We start from the raw sequence: 20,778 nt of genomic DNA, 5'->3' as shown, positions 1-20,778 counted from the left end.
GTTAGAACCATTGTTGTTGCCAGAAATGGCAGCCTTGTGTACTAAATTTCATCCCAGATCACCTACACCATCTATTCCTGTATTTTTCCTGCTATATTGTATAATGTTGTTGTTGCGGTCTTTAATCTAGAGACTGGTTTAATGCAGCTCTCCCTGCTATCTATCCTGTGCAAGCTTCTTCATATCCAAGTACCTACTGCAACCTATATCCTTGTGTACCAGCTTAGTGTATTCATCTCTTGGTCTCCCTCTACGATTCTTACCCTCAACACTGCCCTCCAATATTAAATTGGTGATCCCTCGATGCCTCAGAACATGTCCTACCAACTAATCCCACCTTCTAGTCAAGTTGTGCACCAAATTCCTCTTCTCCCCAATTCTATTCAGTACCTCATTAGTTACGTGATCTACCCATCTAATCTCCAGCATTCATCTGTAGCACAAATTTCGAAAACTTCTATTCTCTTCTTGTCTAAACTATTTATCATCCATGTTTCACTTCCGTACATGGCTACACTCCATACAAATACTTTCTGAAAAGACTTCCTGACACTTAAATCTATACTCAATGTTAACGAACTTCTCTTCTACAGAAACACTTTTCTTGCATTTTCTATCCTCTCTACTTCGACCATCATCAGTTATTTTGCTCCCCAAATAGCAAAACTCATCTACTGCTTTGTCTCATTTCTTAACCTTATTCCCTCAGCATTGTCTGATTTAGTTCAGCTACATTCCATTATCCTTGTTTTGCTTTTATTGATGTTCATCTTATATCCACCTTTCAAGACACTGTCCATTCCGTTAAACTGCTCTTCCAGGTCCTTTGTATGTCTGTCACAGAGAGAGCAATGTCATTGGCATACCTCAGTGTTTTTATTTCTTCTCCATGGAATTAAAATCCTACTCCAAATTTTTTATCTGTTTCCTTTGCTGCTTTCTCAGTATATAAATTGAATAACATCGGGGATAGGCTCCAACCCTGTCTCACTCCGATCTCAACCACTGCTTCCCATTCGTGCCCCTCGACTCTTATAACTGCTATCTGGTTTCTGTAAAAATACAATAAGTAATATTTTGTTATTTGCTGTCATTCTCACTGTTGCAATTTTAATGGCCAGTAGTGCACATGTAAGTTGGACAAATCATCTGGTTGAAAAATTGCATTATATTCAAAGTTGCCAATGTGACCAAACTCGGCAACAGGCACTGTGTGACTTTGTTGTCTCACATTCTGATAGCTGACTTGCCACTTCTTTCAGTTTCTGCTATGAGCACTTATTTTACACTAAAGTAAATAGTTCAGAAGTCATTGTGACATAAGTAGCTTTAATATTTCAATGTGTAGAAGTGTAAGTGTAATATGTGATGTGTAAAATCTATTTGGAAGTCAACTCTTATGTGTATGCTAGTATTCATCAGCAGCAATGTAGGCGTTTGTTGTTATTGGATGGTTCACTTTCTAATTTCATTATGGGCATTTTGAAATGCTTTTTTGTTTTAAAATTTTACTTCAAAATTTGTGTTATTTTATATTTCAGAAATTTGCTCTCGCAAGAGATCCTTTCTCAAACAACAACTGGAAAGTGAAGAACACTAAAGGAGTTCTCCATTGCCCTGGCAATGCACTGGATCAGAGTACATTAGTAATACCCACACTTGACAGCGCAGCTTCTGACATAGCATTACTAGAGCCATCTTGAACATATTGCTGGTCTGAGTGGAACATTCGTTATTACTGTTGAGTGTTATAGCTCAAATTTGATCTACCTGATTAAACAGAGTAACTCTGTCATTAGAGTTAAGATCTGTACTTGGACAGGAGGCTGAATGATGGGTGTGAATACATGTGCTTATGTGTTTCAGTGTATTAATAACTAATTTATGAAGCATAAAGAAGATAATACTCCCAGAATTAGGTTTTCATTTATCACTTACACTAAATTATTTTTCTATAATAAAAAAGGAATGGTTGTACTTCTTTAAGTAGCCTGTGTATGAAAAAATTGTAGAATATGTAAATTAAGAACCAGTATTGTATACCTTGTAAATGAAGCTACATATCCAAACCACATTGGATAATTAACACCGAGTCACTTGTGATGTTTTATCAGTAACCGTTATAACCTAATCACAATTGTAATACACCTGCAATAACAAAACCTCTGGTGATAAGAGTTTTCAGTTTCCTTCTGCCACTCATCACGACATTATTTCCCTCCCATTTCCACACTTCTGTGAATCTACACCATCCAAACACAAAGTTTATGCATCTATTTCTGCTCCTTTCTCAAAACACTTACGGAGTGGAGTGATGCAGAGGTTTGTACACCTTACTCTCATACAGGAGGATGACAACTGGAATCCCTATCCAGCCCTCCAGATTGAGGTTTTCCGTGATTTCTCTAAATCACTCTAGGCAAATACTGGGATGATTCCTTTGGGGGAAACACACATCTGATTTCCTTCCCGCAACCTTTTGTTGTTTGAGCATCTGCTACATCTCTTATGACTATACTATCAATGGGACATTGGATGCTAATCTTCCTTCTTTTGCAAAATACTTTTACTGTGCAGCAACAATATACTCCATATTATCTCTAAAATTGATACAATTGCAGTGGAAGAGCTGTAACCACTCCCAGTACCATCTGAGGAGGAAGCTTTCCAAACTACTGACTTCCTATGCCCACCAGATAAGACTATTGCCCATCAAAGAGCCCATCACTTTCGTCCAACCTGTCCATCAGTGCCACATAGCTGATATACTCCAATAGTTGCACATCCTTTAAAAACACTACTCCCAAATACTCTGCAGATTCCTCAACCTGTCTTCCAAAAACATGACTTTGGAAGTAAAAGGCCTTCCAAAATGTCTCACCTTCAATCCCAAACATAGGTCCAACTGCACTAGACTTGTCAAAGAGCTAGTTACATTCAAGGTAAGCATTTTTTCGCCACCCAGCCTGCTGACAACAGCCAGATTGCCGATCTCTTATCTGGTCAATCGGTTTGAATGGAAATGTTCAAGATTGTCGTATTTGAATCCTATATAGGGATTGTGCAATATCATGACATTATTGCTGCACCCATATCTTACTGTTGTTTGTGTCTTCTAAAAATATATGCCTTATTTCATTACTCATTTAAATAATTGCTCATAGGTCTAATGCTAGGCTTGTAACATCATTACTTAGTGATGGAAAGCCCATGATGGGAAAAGTTAACAAAAATAAGAAAATGTAACTTCTTTCCTACAGACAAATGATGTATGGCATATGCAACAGATTACAGTATACCTTTTTTTCCAGTGTAAGTGCATAGACTATCCCACGTATAGTCAGCTGAACACATACGTCAACACCAACAGCAATTCAACTCGGTGGTAATGATATAGCAACTTTGGAATGATAGTGGAAAAAGTTGATATCTACGAGGGTGCTTTGAAAAGTTCTCCGAATCACCACAATAAGTCAGCACTAGTGCAACAAGTTGTTCATGTGATATTCATTGGACCGTTGCCTGTAAACATATGCCCCGTCAGCGTCCTTGGAAGGGAGCTGTGGTGGTGACATGGCTCTGTTGTTCTCACATAGTGATTTGCGAAGGTGGAAAACATCGAGATTTGAGCACTCCTAAAGAAAAGTATGAAAGCAAAGGACATTGATGCCGATTCCCAAAATACACTGGGAGGGGGGGGGGGGGGGGGGGGGGGGTTCTGCTACTTCATACTCAACTGTTGCCAAGTGGACAAATGAATTTAAATTTGGTTGGGAGAACTTATTTATTTTATTTATTTCATTAACAGTACAGAGTAACCCACCACCTTGAAATGTAAGGTGGGTAAGATGCTTAAGAATCTGATAGTAAAGACTTCTCATTGTTACATTCTTATTGGTATCCAGTTGTTAATGCTTTTTAAAAAAAATATAATATAAAGAATATAATATATAGAGATTTCTCTGAGGTTACATCGAATTGAATGCTTAACAATTGTTAAAATGGTTCCATATAATTTGTTACTACTTAGTTGATGAGAATATAATTTATATAATGCAAATATCAAAGAAAAAGAAAAAAAGAAAATGTAACACAATGATCGTGGTTAAGAATAATTTGTAGTATATAGAGGGAAGTGATATGCTGTATTTGGATGAGTAATACAGTATAAGTAGCATGTTGGTTAATAATGGCCTATTTCTACCTATTTTAGATGAGAAGATCTTGGTACAACCTCGAGGTATTCTAATCTAAAATGGTTTGTGCTAATTAATGTTTACACAGATTATGCAGATTAAATGCTGACTGAGCACTTCATACATGGATTACATGCATTTTAGCTTCACATGATAAATACGCTTAATTTGTAACTTGTTAGTTGAAATAGAATATAGTTCATTTCTACTTGAATGCATTATTCCTTAAACAAATTAATACATTTCTGATATATAAAATTCATTGATTACAGCTTTGAATAGAGAAGAGAATATACCTCTGTCTGCACACAATAAGATGAGCAATACATTACTGCTTGTGTGCAGTATGCTTTAAACACTATGCAGGATGTCATTGCGGGGGAGGAACCTCAGAATAAAAGTTCTTTGAGCCTTCTCCTCCCAAGCATCATTACCTTATTACCAGTCTTAGTATGTGGTGCCGGTGTTTATTTGTTTTATGATTGTGACTGTGTTGTGGCATGCAGTGTCATGCATTGTTGCTTTAGGTCCCTTACATGTTGATCCTTTCTGAGTCATGAGAGCTTAGATGATGATCTGTGAAGTGGTCAACCAAGATGCGTCACTGCTCCAGAAATCATTGCAAAAGTGTACAAAATGGTCATGGAGGATTGCTGATTGAAAGTGTGTGGCAATTGCTCACACTTGCCACATGTCATCTGAAAGGGTATATCGCATTTTAACTGAAGAATTAGAAATGAAAAAATTATCTGCAAGATGGGTGCCGCAACTCTTGACACTGGATCAAAAACATGTGAGAATGTTTAGGAGAAACGAGCAAGATTTTTTATGCCGGTTTGTGACCACAGGTGAAACTTGAGTGTACCATGATATCCCAGAGGCAAAACAACAGTGGAAACATGCTGATTCCTTACCACCAAAGATAGCAAAGACAATTCCTTCAGCTGGAAAGGTCATGGCACCAGTGTTCTGGGATGCGAAGGGGGTCCTGTTTGTAGATAATCTCCCCACTGGGCAAACAATTACTGGAGAATACTATGCTAATCTCCTGAACAAATTGCAACAAAAGATACGCAAAAAAAGGCCAGGTTTAGCAAGGAAGAAAGCCATCTTCCATCAAGAAATGCGCGCCCAAACATGTGCTGTCACCATGGCAAAATTACATGAACTACGGTATGAATTGTTGCTACCACACCTGCCTTATTCACCTGATATGGCTCTGCCAGAGGAAGACTCACTTCAAACAAAGAATTGATAGCTGGAGTTGACAACTATTTTGCAGGCCTGGAGGAAACTTGGTTTCGACATGGGATCAAGGCACTGGAACATCGTTGGACCAGGTGCATTAATCTACAAGGAGACTACATTGAAAAATAAAAAAAAAGTTCCAGTGATGTAAGTACTTTTTTTTTTTTTTCTATTCCGTTGCGAGAGCTTTTCCAACCACCCTCGTAATTTGCTCTAGCCCTAGCTCAAGATCTCTCTAGAATTCTAGAGAAAGTGAGTGATGAACAGTCATGCAAAGAAATACCTTGCAGATCTATTGATTTTGATTTAAAATATTTGTCCCAATTGCAGCTGATCTAGTATGTGAAAAGACTGAACTGTCTGCATATACACCTGATTCTAATGGAGAAACAGAGAGAATGGGAAATGAATTACAGAACCTAAGTATGAATAAAATAATTAAGGAGTTAAAGTTTGGAAATTATGGTTAATAGTGGTTATTCTGAGACTTTTATTGATTTTAAGCATTGTTATAACAGCTGTATGTAGTTGAATGAGTGTTCTGCTTAACAGTTAAGTTATGAATACATTGTATGTAAGCTACAGGGTGTATACAACCCGGGAAAAACCCTGGGAATTTTTTAGAATTCCAGGAATTTTTCATTGATTTACTTTTCAGTTAATTTTTTGTTATTTCAACTGGTAAGAATCGATACTCTAACAATGTCTATTTCTGTACCCCGCTACTGCAGAATGATACTGCAGCAACAAAACATGAATGAGAGAATAAAACTTAAATTTCAAAGGAAGTGCGCTACATAAATACACACAGAGCTTGTACAAGCGTCTGCCAACAGCAAAGTGTGTGAAAGGCTTTAAGAAGACTATGCAATTCTCCTTAACAACAAATTATCTCCAATGAGCGTGACATCACAACTGTCTACATTAGATACATTTAAGCAGTTACGAGCAGGCTCATGCGCATGCGCAGTTGAGTCATGTATGAGTAGTACCTTCTCCCACTTCTGTCTACAGAAATGTCGCTGTTGACTGTGTAAGCTGCAAATCGGGTATCTGAACCGGGCGGCAATTTCATATTCTTGAGGAAAAAAAAAAACCTTGTTTCACAAAGCGCGTAGCGTCTACTGCACATTGATTTATCAATGATTTAGATGATTTCGAAATGCATCCCTATTGGTTTTTGAAGACATTACAAGTTGATTTCTGAATGAATTATAAGTTGATATTTGAATGCATGCATAGTGTACGTGATGTCTTTGCCAGGGGAATCCATCTAGAAATAAACTTTCCTGCAGACAAAAGGGGATGGGGCTATACAAGCTGAGCGGAATAAAGCCAAACGGGTTAACGCCAACTGCTGTTTGCTTACGTGATTGATTGGGTAAGCGAATGATAAGCTTTTTTATAATGGTTAGCGAAGTCCATAGATTCAGGCTACCAGAGTGGAAATAAATAACTAACAGGAATGACAGGTAAGAAAGATTACGTATTATCTTCTCGGTCGATGCAAGAAAATGAAATTTTGACAGAAAATTTTTGGCCATATCGATACCTAGAAAGGGAAAGTAGTACAGTCCCCGGCTAGCAGCCACTTAAGTTCTATTCTGGGAGTAGCGCGGAAAATGTGTTGTACGAACTCGTAATAACGCCTAACTGGAGAATAATTGCTGGATAACTAAATCGGTGATAGTAGAGTTAATTGTAGAATCAGTTTTGTCAGTGGTAGGAATAGTTACACAATTAGTGATGAGAAGATTGATTGTTAGAACGAGGAAGGAGAAAAAATGGGGACATCATACAAATTACGGAAGAAAATGACGATTCCAAATTTATTCAAATATTTCATACTACTACTTTTCGATCTCATGCTTGAGAAACTGGAGTATATGAATGAAATGTGAGACTATTTCCTAATATAAAACTTTTTGCTTGTAGTAGGGTGAATAGACATTTCATATTGGTACTTCGCCAATTATATTCTTTCGTATTATAAAAATGACTATTATTGCCAAAACAGTCTCACGTATTTGGTGTGTTAAAATTGCTGCAATATTAGAATGGCCTATTTTCTTTTATCTAGTAGACAGTGACAAAATAGACGTAATTAGATCAAGAAACCATGCCACAAATACTATTTGTTTTACCAGCTTTTTCAGTATTAGACAACGATATTTCGATTTTTCGTACAGCAAAACGTATGATGAATTTTGATGGGGTAATAGATTCTTTAGCAGTAAGGAAAGCATGCCATGTAAAGCTGTAGCAAGATTAGACAGAGAAAATCCTAAGAGCTAAGGACTGAATAAATGTGTATTGTTTTGCTTGTGTCTTGTCTGTATTGGTTTTATGTATCCTACATTTAATTTTGTCTCACAGAACAGCAAGGTATTAGCTAAAAGGCAATAAAGAGTCCAAATTTTCTGAAGAGTTCTTGTTCTTCCGTTTTCAAATAATCCCATCCAGTATTAATTGTGTGTGCATTTTATTAAAGAGGGACAGGATGTCAAACCGGCCAACTGGGAGCAGGAGAGGCACCAAATGACGTTTTAATTTCTGCTGTCCTGAATATAGTTTGATGGCATCCTTTACAAAATATACACATTTGAGTTCCACAGTGTGAAATACAGTGACGTGTGGTAGAAGAATGCTATGTGAAGAGGTGCGGCATTGCGCTTTGTCACATTTAAGACCAAATAACACTTCTTACATTTCCTCCAGATTTTATGTTTTATGCATCGGACTGTTCAGAAAGATGTGCGCTACAAAATGAACATATTTTTGACGTATTATCTCAAACATTCTAGGGAGGCGGGCAGAAGGGTGGATGCCACCATCTAGTATTGCCCCGGTTCGAAATATTGTAGATCCGGGGCTGTTGTGCAGAGCAGTGCGGAGGGGGGAGGGGGGGGTCTCCACGTGATCCATGTTTACATTTAGTGATGTTGCTGTTTCCTCTTTAAACTTTTAACTTCCTACACTTTCAGAGCAATGGGATAGAATGACTAATGCATACACAATGAGATAATTATACAGGATGTTACAAAACAGTACCTATGAACTCTGAGGGCTTGTAGAGGATATTGTGAGGAACATATTGAGTATAGGAACGTGTGTCAGGAAACATCATCCATTGACACTGCAGAACTTCGAAGATATAGCACTGGCATCTGCTGCTAGGCCACACCTTGAGCAGCAAATGTGGCTTTGTAAAATGACAGACCACAGGCAGGATGTCTCACAATGTTTGTTGTTCAGTGATTGAGACTGACTACCACGATCGCCGGCAAAAGAGAAGACGGAGCTAGCTGCTGCATAGACAGGCTTGTCCCTGTGAATACTTGGCTCTGTTGCCTCAGTGGATGACGGCTTTAGACACAGATTCTGATCTGCAGTTTATTTTTCTCTTGTATACCAAAAGCACTGGAGATTTTGGGGGGTTCTATGAGAAAAATAAACTGTGGACGGAAAATGCGTCCAAAACCATCATCCATTGACGCAACAGAGTAAAGTATTCATAGGAGACAAGGCGTGTCTTTATAGCATGTAGCTCTATTTTCTCCACTGCTGATCATGGCAACCAGTTGCAATCAGGGGAAAACATACAACACTGTGAGACATTCCACCTGTGGCCCGTCAGCATCCAAAGCCGTTTCCACCCGGAGGGGTGGCCTATTGGCAGGCACCAGTGCCTATAATTTCGATGCTCTGTAGTGGCGTTAGATGGTGTTTTCAGACTGGGTCCTGTCCTCAATTTGATCCTCACAACACCCTCTAAACCCCTCAAAGTTTGTCAGTATCGTTTTGTAACACCGTGTGTGTAACAAATAAAGTATGGCTACATTCATATTTGGTAAACAACAGAAATTAGCGAACTTTCACCAACAAATGGGACCTATATGATTTGTGTGTTCTGAGTGGTACTGTCGGTTAGCTCAGTGTAGATGTGATGGCTGAAACATAGGACATTCGGAGTCATAGTAGTTATATAAGTATATAACAAATAATTATGTACAGAGGAGTACAATGGATACTGCACAGGTGGGAGAGTAGAAACCAGATATGAATATGGGATACAGTACCTTGTTACCTTGATATATATGCATAGAAGGAGAAGGTATAGCTGTAAATGATGTTAATGGAATATTGACCCCTAATCTGTATGTATGTGTGTATGGTATGTTGGAAAGAATAGGTGAACATAGAGGAAAAGGATAACTTATATCTGAGAAAGAGAGGAGGATACATAAATAGAGATACACTGTAGAGAGTTAAATGACTGTGTAGAGATAATGTTCCTGCGGAAAGAGATGTATGTTGACAGTTACTACACAAGTAGGTACAGTCAGTTTCAAGGTTCCTCAAAAGTAGCAATTTACACGAGATTATTAATCTGTTCCATATGCTAACTTAAAGACGAAATAATAAAGAGGCAAGCGTCCGAGATTTGTATGCTATGCTCTCTCTTTTTCCACATTCAATAGTCTCCATTGCGAAACCCTTCTCATATCCATTTATTAAAATATGACTTCACAGGTTTGCCAGAGGCATAGCATATGTCCAGTGATTACCGAAAGTGTTAAGAGTATGGCTTGTAAAGTCTGATTTCTCAAAGAAATATAGTTGGTTAAATGAAATATGGATCATTATACTGAAAGAGCTATTGGACTGCAGGTTGTAGTAATGAGAAGCTCATGAGATAAAGTAAAGAGGTATTGTAAAACTGTTTAATGATACATGTTGAGAAGAGCGGTTTCTTGTCCGAGGTTCCATATTCATAGTAAGAGAATGATAGCCTGGTAAAGACAGCTAATCAAAGTGAAGTTAAGGTAAATACATGCCTGTGATTGATGATATGTAAATTCACTGTGGGGTACTCCATACATAACAAACATAACTGCACCTCATTTGTAATAAAAATACTCATTCATATTGGTGATTATGCCTCAAATAAACCCAACACAGGCTGTCAGAAAATTTAATTAATAATGTTAAAACTAGTTTTGAAATTTTAAATGTTCATTGTTTTTTGGTGGAATACAATAGTGGTGACATCATCTGCTTATGTGGAGGACTCTGTACTATAATGTATCACTTTGGTAAAGTAAGATGTTGCACAAGCATTTACTGCACCAAGAAATGATGATTGCCACCATAAGATTTGTTTAAGCAGTGAATTAGTACAGATCAAATGCATGTCATATTTACGTGCATGCATTCTGGAGTGGATGGAAGCAGCGTATCTGCAAGCTCGAATGACAATAGAAATCTTACCAAGTTTGCAGTACCACTGGTTGAGTGGCTTATTCCATGTCTTCCAGTCCTGCCTTGAAGATGAAATCTGAGCCATTGAAGAAGAGTGGCCGTGACAATGCCAATGACTTCACAAGGACAAGGAAAAAAAGTTATCTATGTATTCAGTTGGAATCTGTTAACTAAGACAGATCGTTTTGGATATAGTCAGTAATGTATTTGTGATATTTCAAATAATGAATGAATTTTGTTACGCACAGTCACTGTAGATAAAAGTATAATATATGACATGTTTTTGAGAAGCATAGTATTTATTTCAGGATTTTGGATACAGGGTTGTACCCTTAACTTCTGGTAATAACTGCAGCACTTTGAGAAACAAAGTCCAATCAGGAGATACTGGCGAGGGTGAAGAAATAAGGTGAGCTAATGAATAGGTGAGCTAAGGAAGTGTACATCCCCAATCAATATTGTGATAAAGAAGCAACGGAACATCACAAGCCATTTTGAAATAGACAATGTGTTTCACAATTCCTATAAGAGGCTTCTAGGGATTGTAGAGGGCTTGTATTGTATTGTCTGGAACTAGGGGACCTAGAAATGCTGTAGCCCACAGTAGTGCACAACCCCACAGCGGTCCACTCATCCCACCACCGCCCCACACCAAATCCAGGGTTATTGTGCAGTTCGGCCCCCAGTGAACCCCCAGAACATTTTACACCAGAAGAGTGTAACCCCAATGTTTGCGTGGTAGAGTAATTATGGTGTACACTTTCGTGGAGAAAGTGTTTGCGCAGCGATCCCCGACGTAGTGTAACTGAAGCGGAATAAGGGGAACCAGCCTGCATTCGCCGAGGCAGATGGAAAACCGCCTTAAGAACCATCCACAGACTGGCTGGCACATCGGAACTCAACACTAATCCGCTGGGCACCGGCACACCTTCCTGTCCGAAATGTAGAGGGCTTAGTAGATAAAGTTTTTATAAGGGACCGATGTCCAGACATATACCATTTGGATATGAAATACGTTTGTATATTGGATAACTTTCCAATCGCTCATTTCACAGTAAGCACACAGCAATAAGCTCTAACCCACATGCTTTACAGGAGCCCAAAGTGTGGGCAGTGTTTTGAGTGCTCTTCTTCAGATTCTCATCCACTTGATGAAGGACGTTCACTTCAAAGGCAAGAGAGCTATGCATCTGTGGAGTACCACAATCAACACTCCTAGTAGCGAACGTATAACTTGAGCACCACTGTTGTTGTAGCTGGACAAAAATAGTATGTAATATCGTAATTACAAAAGGGAGTGATGATACCACCCTCTTCTTAGTTTTAGTGCATACTGTGAAGTGATCCAAGTTTTAAACTTATTTTATACCCAAATGGTACATTTCTGGACATAGGTTCCTCATAAAACTTTATTTACTAAATTCCTTGCCTAAACCATGGAAGCCTTTAATAGAAAGTGATACACCTCATGAGTAGCCATCAGGAACCTGTATACTTCAGTAGAAACTTTCATGTAAATGCAACATAATTGATAATAATGTAACTGTTTATACAGGGATGTGGATGCTGGTATCAGTAATGAAAACCTACCCTTCCTAGCAATAAGATGCATTTCTGAGTATAACGTCAGTGTGTTGCATCGCAGCAGTCAAAGCAGTTGTGGAAGTTGGCCCAGAGAAGCTCAGTGTCAGACCTTTCAAGAATCCCTAGTGGGAAAGCTGTGACATTTGTGTCACATAGCAAAAGTGTTTATTTTTATTTCTTCTAATAACTGTAAAAATGTGTGTGTGCGTAGGTTTTTTCACACCCACTATTTGAAAATAAGGGAAGGGTTCCTTCCACATACTTCACATTCAAGAAATACCTTTTCAAGTATGGAGTGAATGGTGCTAAACTAGACCATAGGAGCAGTTTACATGTTTAGCTGCTGGTTATCTAGGTCTGTAGTTGTCACAGTGTTGAGGCCATTGCAATTAAAACATCACGAGCAAATGTACTGTCTTGGTATGACTATGATTTGTATGGCACATCGGCTGAGGCCTAGAAAACAAAAGCAAAATGCAAATGTATGAGAAATTTTAATTGTGATTACACCAGCATCTTAAGGAGTGAAAGGTGTGTGCTGTATCCACAACCAAAGTTGACACTCGGAGTGGTGGCTGCTGGGAGCGAACATACAGGCATTTGCCATATGCAGTTGCTTCCATTAGACACTGCACCAAATGTCAACTTTGTTTGCACATTTAATACACAATCCATTAAATGGTATAGTTTAATGCTGCCTGTGCTAAAAAAGGCATAATTAAAATCATTATTGAAAATCAGATAAATAATACTGAATCTTTTCCTCCATGTCTGCAACTGCATCACGTATAGACTCTCTCTAACATAATACGGATGTTATTGTGGGACTACAATTTAGGGTTTGATTGCTCATTCCATTTGATCATAACTGCCATTGCTAATCTTTCTTACATGCACTCAACATGGCCCAGTGTAATGCTTGTATGGGTGACTAGAAAAGTGATAGAAATGGTACCTGTGATCTACTGAACATTTGCGGACATTTGAGCTAATGTGCTACAAAATAATAATCTTAAAGAGAAATAGGCCTAGAGCTAAAATCTGCTTTAAAATAACTGAATTTTTCTATTGAATTAACAAGATCTCGGTGGATAAATAAATGTCTATTAGTTCAAAATGTTCCACATGCAGACAAGCCACTCACAAAGTTCGACAAACAGCACAGTGGCTGTGATGGAACTGAAAGGTCCTTAGCTAAACACCATGACTCAAAAGCTGTTGGCAGGTTAACAGGTGCATACCAGTGTTCTTTGTTGCATTGGCAAACACCAGTGGGGAGGGGTTGCCCATGACCATTTCTCTCTCTCTATCTAGGATAAACCGAATGACTCAATTATTTCCATTTATTTTATGTAATTGTATGGCTAGCCCCCCCCCCAAATCGGACAAACTGTTCACCGGGTGCCAGTCTTTCAATTTGATGCCACATCGGAGACCTGCAGTCTATGAGGATGAAAGGACGATGATGAGGACAACACCCAGTCCCTGGACAGAGAAAATTTCCCGACCCATCCGGGAATCGAACTTGGGCACAGAGGATTCAAAATCCGTCATACTGACCATTTAGCTACCGGGGGGTGGACATTATTTCCATAATGTTGGTAGATTAGAAGTTTAAAAATGTTGATTATTAATACTGTGTATTTTTATAAAAAAATCCATCAAATGAAGTTCAAATTAATTATAAATAATGATTTTAAATATATTAATTTCACAACTACAAGAGTTGCTCAGATTCACGCACAGAACATTTCACATTATGAACTAGTTATTCTTTCTTTGTTCATGCAGGGCAGATATACTTTTTGCAAGAAGTGCAAGCTTTCATGGGCGCTTTCGTGCAAGCTTTCTCTACTCCTGTCACATCTGTAACATTGTCCTTTCTTTGGCAGCTTATGCACTGTTGTTCGTGATACTTTCTCTCACAGCTCTGCAATGTTTTCTCTGCTGACAGCATCTTGATGTTGAGTTAATCTTTTTGTTTTGAGGTTCCAAAGTCCTAGACTAAGATTTTTCACGTACTGCTTTCCTCAAGAACTCTTTGTGGGAAGATTCTTGCACATTACTTGTGTGTACCTTGAAATACAACACACAAACTGTACGGCACAATGTCAATCAAGTTGAAAAATACTGCAGTATTTCCTGTCTGAATCATATAATAGGTACACTTCCGTGCATTATTTTCCTGCTTTTGTCAAAATATATAGCCTGAATGGACATCACCTAGGTAATGTCACAAGTTCGTCATCCACTGTAACTGCCTCACTAGGATTATAAAATACAAGAAACTTATTAACTATCATGTTCCAGATATCGCTGATAGGAGCAAATTTATCGGTCTGTCTTCAAGCTGCTCGAGTTAGAGCATCATCAAAATGCAGGCACTTGACTAAGAACCTCAGTCTATGCTCCAAAAGAAGCAGCTCAGTACATTGGAAAGTTTTCTTTACCAAATATATCATTTAAACTGTCCTTGTTCTATCTGTGGACTCCACAGTTCAAAAGAATTCCAATTCCAGACACAATTTCTTCTCTTTAAAAAGCTTTTGAATAATTAATGGAAAATCTCATATACAGATGTGAAACAAATACTAACAAAGATCTGCCCTCTCTATCTCTTTGTTAGTAAAAAGCTTTTGAGTTTTTTATGAAAATATCTTCAAATATTTCCTAAAGAATGCCTAGCTTTTGGTTAATACACATCAAAATATTATCCCAGATGTTAGTGACGTACATGAGAAAAGTTTTACCTGGTGTATCTGGCTTTTATCCCGGGGTTCATTTCTTTTGGAGTGCTCATTATGTTAGCAGTAGATCTCTGCCTTTGATTTATGCAAGGCCCTGTCTTCCATATCATACCTGACAGGGCCACCATATTTCGGCCATGGTGATCAGTTTGTGCGATTGCCTTCTTGTTGCTTGAATATCTATAAAAATGTGAAAACAGAACCAGGGACTAGCACTGAGGCAGACTTCCTAATGTACTCAATAATATCTACAAACAGTAATAAATATAAATACTTATCTTTCTCATTTCATCCCACTCTCTGCTGTCAGAAACTACTTGATCTGGAAGTTCCACAACTACATCTTCAGTTTCACTTCTTGAACTTTCATATAGTTCCCCACTAAATTCATTGAGTTCTCATGCAAATTTCTTGTTTCGTCGTCTGCCAGTTTCATCTTTTTATACATTGCCAGTGTGTAATGGTATGTGTGCCTCACTGCTTTTTTTAAAACTAATTTGTGCCTGATTTTATTCTGAGAAGCTCAGTATTGTATGTAAATACCGAAAATGTAAATGTGATTAAAAACGTAGTTGAAATGAAGTGAAGTGCAGCTGGACAACAAGAAACTCTTTAGCACACAATCCTCGCAATGATAGTATTAGAGAATTTTTGATTATTGACTAAAAAAAAGGCAATTGATTTTATTAAAAAAATCTGTATCTTGTGGAAAGAGGACATGTTGCTAGGCCGTCGCTCAGAACGTATTGTTACATTTAATGAAAACTGATAGGTTAGTGATAAAACCGAGTGAAGTATGTGTAAGAGCTGCCAACCATTTATGTATACAAATTTTCTGGAAGTGAACAATAGAAATATCTTGTTTTTGGAAAAGGACGTGAACTTCATTGTCGTTGCTGTCTATTAATTGACAGAATTATAAGTGTACAAAGTTCACTAAAATACAGGAAAAGAAATGCATTCTCTATAGTTTTCACACAATAAGTAACAACCTCTCATAATTTCTTAATTACAGTAATTGGCTTATGTTATTGTACAATAGTATGGTGCTGAACTCCACTGACCAATTATGATGTAGCAGGACGTGTAGTTTGAAGGAAGTTCGTGTGTCAAGCAATCTCCTTTTCTCATGAAAAGTAGATTGCTGTTTGATCTTACTTACTTACAACAGTGGTCCCTTAGGTATGAAAAGCGCCGCCGCCAACGAAGAAATTGCTGCCCTCAAATCTGCAATGGCAGAAGAGAGGGCAACACTCCAAGCCGAACTAGCCGAGGCTCGGCAGCTGGTGCACATTCTCCGTGATACGCTGGTCAGCCAGCCCCACCCAGCACAGAAGAAGGATGCTGACACACAGACTGTAGTAATACAGGAAGCCACGAGGGTGGAATCACAAGACGCAGCCGCGCAGACAATCGTCGCAGCGAAGAACAAGGCGACCCAGGTTATCATGGAGGAGGCCCCTTGCCCCCTCTCCAAGATGCAGCTGCAGAAGATAGTGTTCATTCACTTGGACACCCTCAGGTTCTACAACACCCACCCTCCTCTCACACCTGTCAAGTGGGAAGTTCTCTTGCCTCGATAGAACAAGCCGAGAATGCAGGCAAAGAACAAGGAGCGAGGACCGCCGAAGCCGCCAGCTGGGAGGATGACAGATTCCGAAGTGTCACAAGGCAGACACATAGAGGAAGAAGAAGAAGAAGCACGCAGATGCCAGGACGACTTAGAAGACTCTTTGCCTTACCGTGCCCGACACCCATCATCATCATCATCATCATCATCATCATCATCACCACCACCATCATCAACCCCCTCGCCCTGTCACTCGCAGACTGGCAGTCCCAGGTGTCAACAGGGCCAGTCAAGTAAAGGCCCCTAGCCAACGCAGTGCTGTTATTCACGCAACCTACCACCTGTCCCTGATGGGCAGTCATTAGTACCCACTACGCACTAATGTCTCAGTTATTCCCAAACGTCCCAGCATACTTCAACACATCCTAAGTGGAGTATATGTCTAACGACAACAGACTCCTCCTTACCTTCCTCAAGAAGAGGAATTCCAGTGCGAAAGCAGCAGGAAGCTAGCACCAGAGCATGTAAACTTTTGTTTTGTGTGGTCAGTTATTGAACGTATATTGTTCATAATGGCGGCTAATGAACTGATACCTGGACCTTCCAATGTGAAAAGGAGCAGGAAAAGTTTTAAATTGATAGAGGAATAGTTACTTAGTGTACTAGACGACAGTGATTTTCTTTGTAGTGAGGATGAGGCATGCCACGGAGATTGTCATTTAGAGGCTGCAGAAGAAATGCAGAGTGATGATAGCATGAGAGCACAGCTTTCGAATCTGTTTCGTGACAGTTCCAAATCTGACGATACGGATCACGATGATTGTGTGGAAATCGTTGATGAAAAAGAGCCCGACCTGTCACATGGAGATAATCCAGGTGAGTCCTGGCATAAAGAACCACATAATATGCAGGATCACCCATTTATGAAGGAAGAAGTTTTGCAAATTCATCCTGGTGGCAATTCTGCTATGGATTTCTTCAAATTATTGGTAACAGATGAATTGTTGTAACTTGTAGCTGATGAAACGAACGATAACGCAGTCAACATATTGCTGAGTGAAAATACAAAAGATGGATCTAGGATCTGTAAATGGAAACCTCTAAGTATAGGCGTATTACTAGTTTTCCAAAGTGTTTCGTTACATATGGGTAAAGTTAAATATCCACGATTACAAGACTACGGGAAGAAAGAACTGCTGTTTGAGAATAGAGGGATAGTAATGAGTATAAACAGAGACCGGTATTTGATCATATTATGCTCTGCATTTTGGAAAAAAATCCTCTTACAGGAAACCCGAAACCAGACGATCATTCATATAAGATACGACCTATATTGGATTATTTTAACAGGAGAATGTCTCAAGTGTATTACCCGGGAAGAGATTTATCGATAGATGAAGCAATGATTATTTGGAGGAGAAGATTGTCATTTAGACAATACATAAAAATCAAACGTAATAAATATGGTATTAAGATGTACATGCTCAAGTTTCATAAATAAGTGCGCTGTGTACACGGGAAGTAGTGGAGATATGGGGTGGGGGGAGGAGGTCACGCGAAAAAGCTCGTTTTGCATTTGATGGAAGAAAAGCTGCACGTTGGTTATCACATTTACTTGGACAATTATTATAAGTTTTCATTTAGCTACAACTCTGTTGAACCTAAAAACACTTTCCAGAGGTACTCAGAAATTAAATACACAATATACCCCCAAAGATGCATAGGCAAAACTTGGGAGAGGAGAGACAATTGCACAGTATTCGAATGCAGTTATGATTGGAAAATGGAAGGATCGACGAGAGGTTTCCTACATTTCCACAGAACATCTAAATGTTATGGAGCAAGTGACGAATGCGTGCCAGAAAATAGTCACAAAACCTTTGCCTATTATTAGGTACAATGCGTGTATGTCTGGGACTGATAAACAAAATCAGATGCTATCATATTATTTATGTGAACGAAAGACTATCTGCTGGCCGAAAAAACTATTCTTTCATGTCATTGACATGATAGTTTTCAATTCCCTATATCTGTACAACAAATACTCAGAAAATAAAATGATGTTGTACGATTACAGAATAAACATATTAAAGGGCTTCCTTCCACCAATGGACATTCCACAAAATGTGAGCAAGAAACATAACAAAGAAACATACGTTGCACAAAAGCGGGAAGCTAGTGTATTAGAGAAGCAAGTTATGAGGAAGCAGTGTAAGAAGTGCGCGAAACAAAGCAAGCGGACTGATACACCATACGAGTGTACAACCTGCCCAGACAAACCTGGATACTGCTTGAACTGCTGTATAATTTCCCATAAGTGGCAAAAACACGATAGTATCGGGGAAATTCCGATTATCAAACACAACTTTTAATTTCTTTTGACATTGCGTGGTTTCTTTTTATGACGTGAAAGAGTAGAACTTTTTTTCATGAGTACTCAGAAAATGAGGTTTTCTTTGGTGTTCTTTTGTCAACTTATTGCTTATTGCACTGCAAAGTGTCACTTCAGTTTTTTTGTGAAAGAATTTGTTGTGCTAAATTGGTTTTAATGGCACCACGATTGAAGTTTGGGAGACACGAGAGAAGCCTCCACATAGAATGTTGTTTTGCTTACTAATTTCTACACATCCGGGCGTCCCCTGTACATCTACGATAAATGTAGATAGCTAATTCTCTCATACCAAAAGCAAATATGCTACTAAATTGATGACATCTATAGGTGTGACAGCAAACAGACTGTAAAACATGACCACAATACAGTCAAAGCTTATTTGAAGTAATGCATCTAAGGTGTCATCATTAAGTCAGTATAGAACATGATCCTACAGCTCTGCCAAGGTCTTGATGTCAGCCTGTAGCTCAGGTGTGCTTAGGAGCGTTGGCTCCGAGTGTCACCCACAACCCGCGCCCGCAACCCGCACTCCGCACCCGCTTCGTTGGTGGCTCACCAGATTGCGCCAGTGGGCTGACCCAGGTGGCCTTTATAAGTGGGCCTGTGAGCTGTATAGACGCGATCTCTGAAATCTTGCATGTCACGAGTGAAGCCACACCACATAGCTGTTGCCTAACAAGTGGAATGTTTTCTAATGTGTCAGGCTAAATACTGCAAATAAATGTATGATACAGGGGTGCATTCATCTTGTCTGGCAATAGGTAAGAGCCCAAAAGTATTCCTCAAGGTGTTGCTCCAGGGGACGAAAAATATTCTTATTGAGTGAGTGCCTTTGAGGTACCATGCAACGTACACACCAGCAGCAGCTTGATTATCAGATGCATCCAGCACCAGCAGCATACCGACATATTGCTTGTGTGCTCCATCAGGAAGCCGCCCTACATGAATTTTTTGACAGGAGCAGTTATTGTTATGAACTACCCAGCAATCTACTCTGTGAGTTATGATGGCTGGTACACTAGTGTAGGGTGATACACATTCCTCTGTGCATTGAGATGTATTGCACAATGTAACAGTGCTGCTAGTTTATTTAAGATATGTTTTCAAAATGCACATTATCTGATGGAGATATTTTCGTAAGCTGGCTTTTATCTTTCCAAAGACATGTTGCACCTCTGGTGTCCATGGCAAGGAGTACTGTTACCTTTCAGTGCTGCTGTCAGCAGTAGCTGTATATCTGCTGTTCTTGCAGGTATTGGCCTTAGAAGTTAACAACTCCTAGGAATCACCTTTATGTAGAATGTGGAAGGTTCTCAAGGACCTCTGTCTTCTCTTTGAGTGGTCCAACACTGGTCAGAGAAACTGTATGACTTGTTTTAATTGCAGAACACATTTTGTTTCATTCCTATCAAGTTGCATTTTCATATCTTGTTAAACCCAGCACTGAGGTCAGGGAAAACATCAGAATATAGTCTAGGCAGATGAAACGAAAATTCAATCCCAGTAGCATTTAATCCACAAAATGTTGCCATGGCTGAGTAGCATTTTTAGACCAAATGGTATGTGCTGATACTCAGAGATCAAAAAGTGTTACCACTGTGGAAAAGGGATATCTTCTTCTGCCACAGCAACATGGTTATAAGCTAAAGCAGTTAATTATGCTAATAACTAGCTCTAATCAAATCATTAGCTTATATGTGTTATGAGACGAATAATTTACATCAATTCACAATTCTAGCTAATACATTTGGGAAATTCCTATATTTGGGATTGGGCAGC

At 38.9% G+C, this 20,778-nt stretch overlaps 1 protein-coding gene across 4 annotated transcripts in view; it reads left to right on the top strand.

Moving 5' to 3' along the window:
* LOC126272065 (uncharacterized) overlaps positions 1–4,345 on the top strand; it is a 72,408-nt gene extending 68,063 nt beyond the window's left edge. For all 4 annotated transcript variants that reach the window (XM_049974635.1, XM_049974625.1, XM_049974616.1 and 1 more), the window contains exon 5: positions 1,542–4,345. In XM_049974635.1, the coding sequence (XP_049830592.1) occupies positions 1,542–1,703 (162 nt within the window). In that variant the 3' untranslated portion in view covers positions 1,704–4,345. The remainder of the gene's footprint in view (positions 1–1,541) is intronic.
* The last annotated feature ends 16,433 nt before the right edge of the window (positions 4,346–20,778 follow it).

Source organism: Schistocerca gregaria, chromosome 1, assembly GCF_023897955.1.
Source record: "Schistocerca gregaria isolate iqSchGreg1 chromosome 1, iqSchGreg1.2, whole genome shotgun sequence".
Classification (NCBI taxonomy): domain Eukaryota; kingdom Metazoa; phylum Arthropoda; class Insecta; order Orthoptera; family Acrididae; genus Schistocerca; species Schistocerca gregaria.
The sequence above is the reverse complement of the archived record's forward strand: the minus strand, read 5'-3'. Positions and strand labels throughout refer to the sequence as shown.